Source organism: Pteropus vampyrus, unplaced genomic scaffold (genome assembly GCF_000151845.1).
Source record: "Pteropus vampyrus isolate Shadow unplaced genomic scaffold, Pvam_2.0 Scaffold138, whole genome shotgun sequence".
Taxonomy (NCBI): domain Eukaryota; kingdom Metazoa; phylum Chordata; class Mammalia; order Chiroptera; family Pteropodidae; genus Pteropus; species Pteropus vampyrus.
Window position 1 is genome coordinate 974,847 of NW_011888919.1, and position 2,450 is coordinate 977,296.

The 2,450-nt window shown below is 54.4% G+C and overlaps 1 protein-coding gene across 1 annotated transcript in view; it reads left to right on the top strand.

The window, feature by feature from the left end:
• The first annotated feature begins 6 nt into the window (after positions 1-6).
• DMPK (DM1 protein kinase) overlaps positions 7-2,450 on the top strand; it is a 17,563-nt gene continuing 15,119 nt past the window's right edge. Inside the window, exon 1 of the mRNA XM_023535324.1 lies at positions 7-614. Within this exon, the coding sequence (XP_023391092.1) occupies positions 584-614 (31 nt within the window). The 5' untranslated portion in view covers positions 7-583. The remainder of the gene's footprint in view (positions 615-2,450) is intronic.

Sequence of the window (2,450 nt, forward strand, 5' to 3'; positions counted from 1 at the left end):
TGGTGGTCCCTAGGTGATCCAGAAGTGGTAGGAGGGTCCCGGAATTATGTGGGGCCCTGCGATAGGCATCCTCAGCTGTGATGGCCATCCCAGGGGGACGGGTTCTTGGCGATAATGCAGGATTCCCAAAGATGCGGGGAGGCCCCCCGGGTGCTGGGCATCCTTGAGGTCATGTGAGATCCCCGCGTTATGCGTGCGGGTTCTGGGATGGTGAGGTTCTGGAGGTGATGGGGAATCGGAGGCGATGCGGCTCCTTCGGGTTCCGGGTGGCAGGCATTCTGCAGGTGATGGGGAATCCTGAGGTGATGCAGAAGCCAGGTGTATTGCAGTCTGGAGGTGTGTGGGGGGTGGGGGGGGCAGTCTTGACTTTTGGGCAGCTGGAAGTCAGGATTCCAGAAGTAATGGGCTTAGAGGTAATAGGGATCCCAGAGAAAATTGGGGCTCTGGAGGTAATGAGCTGATGGGACATCTGGAGGTGATGAGAGCCCAGAGGGGACATCCTCAGGTGTGATGGGTGTCTCTACAGTGATGTAGGTGCCAGAGGGGATGTGACCCCTGCAGTTTATGGTGGTCCCCAGAAGTGATGGGGATCCTCAGAGCCCAGAGGGTTGAAGGTACCTAAGTATGGGGGAACATGAGGTATAATGGGTCCCTGAACTCTGCTGGGGGTCATGAGATTTAGGGACTCCCTAGTAAAGGGAATCCTGAGATCTTGGGCTCCGGAGTCCTGGGGATTTGGGTGACCCTGCGTTTGGAGGGGGGCTTGGAGTATTGTGGTGCTAAGACCCAAGGGAATGCTGAGGTTAACAGTGCAGGACTGGAAAGGAATCAGAGCTCAGGGACTCTGGGACCCTGAACCCTGATGCTGTGGGTGAGGGTGTCCCAGAAGTTGGGGGATCCAAGTTTGGGGAGGTGCTGTGGTCTTATGCCAGGGAGTGGGAGGAGGGGAATCCTTCCTGTCAGCTTTTTTCTCTACTCTGTCTGAGATGTGGGTCCCCCTTCCTGTCTGTGGTCACCTGCTCCCTCCCCACTCACTCATTCACCTGCCCACTTCCCCCAGGGATTTACCCTGCTTCCTCTTAGTGGTTTTACCCCAACCTCAGCACCCTCTTCCTTCCTCTCAGTGGTAGAAGCCACTAACTCCTTTTTTCCCACCACTCAAGTCGATTGACCTCAACAAGCCAATTGACAAGCGGATCTATAAGGGCACGCAGCCCACCTGCCATGACTTCAATCAGTTTACTGCTGCCACGGAGACCATCTCCTTGCTTGTGGGGTTCTCAGCCGGCCAGGTGCAATACCTGGACCTCATCAAGAAGGACACCAGCAAGCTATTCAATGAAGAGGTGATTGTGGGCCCCCAGGGTCCAGAATTACGCCCTCTCCCCATCCCCCCCATTACTGTTTGCCATGAGACTTCAGCCCTGGGGAGCAGCGTAGGCCTAAGAGGGGAAGGATGAGAGAGAGGAGGCGGGTGGACTGACAGCTAGATGAGATGGGCGACAGACAGCAGCTAGGGCGAAAGCAGCTAATGATGACACCGGCCCCTCCTATGCCCAGGCCCTGTGCTGTGTTAGCTGTATGCTGAACACTTTACTCCTGGAGTTTTCATCAACCAATGGGTTAGAGATTGTGGTGCCCATTTTGCAGACTAGAGAATGGAGGCTAGTCACTGGTTGGGACTGGTTTGAAGCCAGAGCCCCTGCTCTTCAGATTCTGGGCCCTGTGGGCATTGGATTCATATCCTTGCTGCACCATTTACTCACTGTGTAGCTTTGAGAAAGTGACGGTTCCTGTCTGAGCCTCAGTTTCCCTCCTTTGCAGAATGAGATTCTCACTCCTACCTCACAGGACTGTTGTTGTAAAATCATGCGTGGATGTTGCTCAGTCCTGGGTGGACTTGGCACAAGAGAAAATGCTGGCGAGTGGTCTTATCCGTGGGCACGAACTATTCTCGTCCTGTGTCTCTGTGTTCAGAGGAGGTGTTCCATCTATACGGAATGCATGAATGGCAGGAGTGAGTGGAACAGCGAACGGATTAAAAATGCACTAGCTCATCCATTCACAGAATATTTATTGAGCATTAGTCCTGTGCCAGGCGTGTTCCCAGCACTGGGGATGTCTCATCTCAGTGAACAGAACAGGACCTGCCTTTGTGGCGCTTTCATCTAGCTGGGGAGACAGTTATCAAATAAGAGAAGTACACTGCGTGTCGGAAGGTGCTGATTGCTGCAGAGACAATGCAGCGGCGGGGGGGGGGGGGGGGCTCGTGAGGTATAAACAGGGTGGTTAGGAGGGGCCTCCCTGGGAGATGACATTGAAATGAAGACCTGAGGGGGCAAGAAGAGTTATGAGGAAAGGACATTCTGAGAAGAGGGGACAGCTAGGACAAAGGCCCCAAAGCAGGACATGTGGCCAGAGCAGTTGTTGAGGGGGAGGGTGGTAGGTGA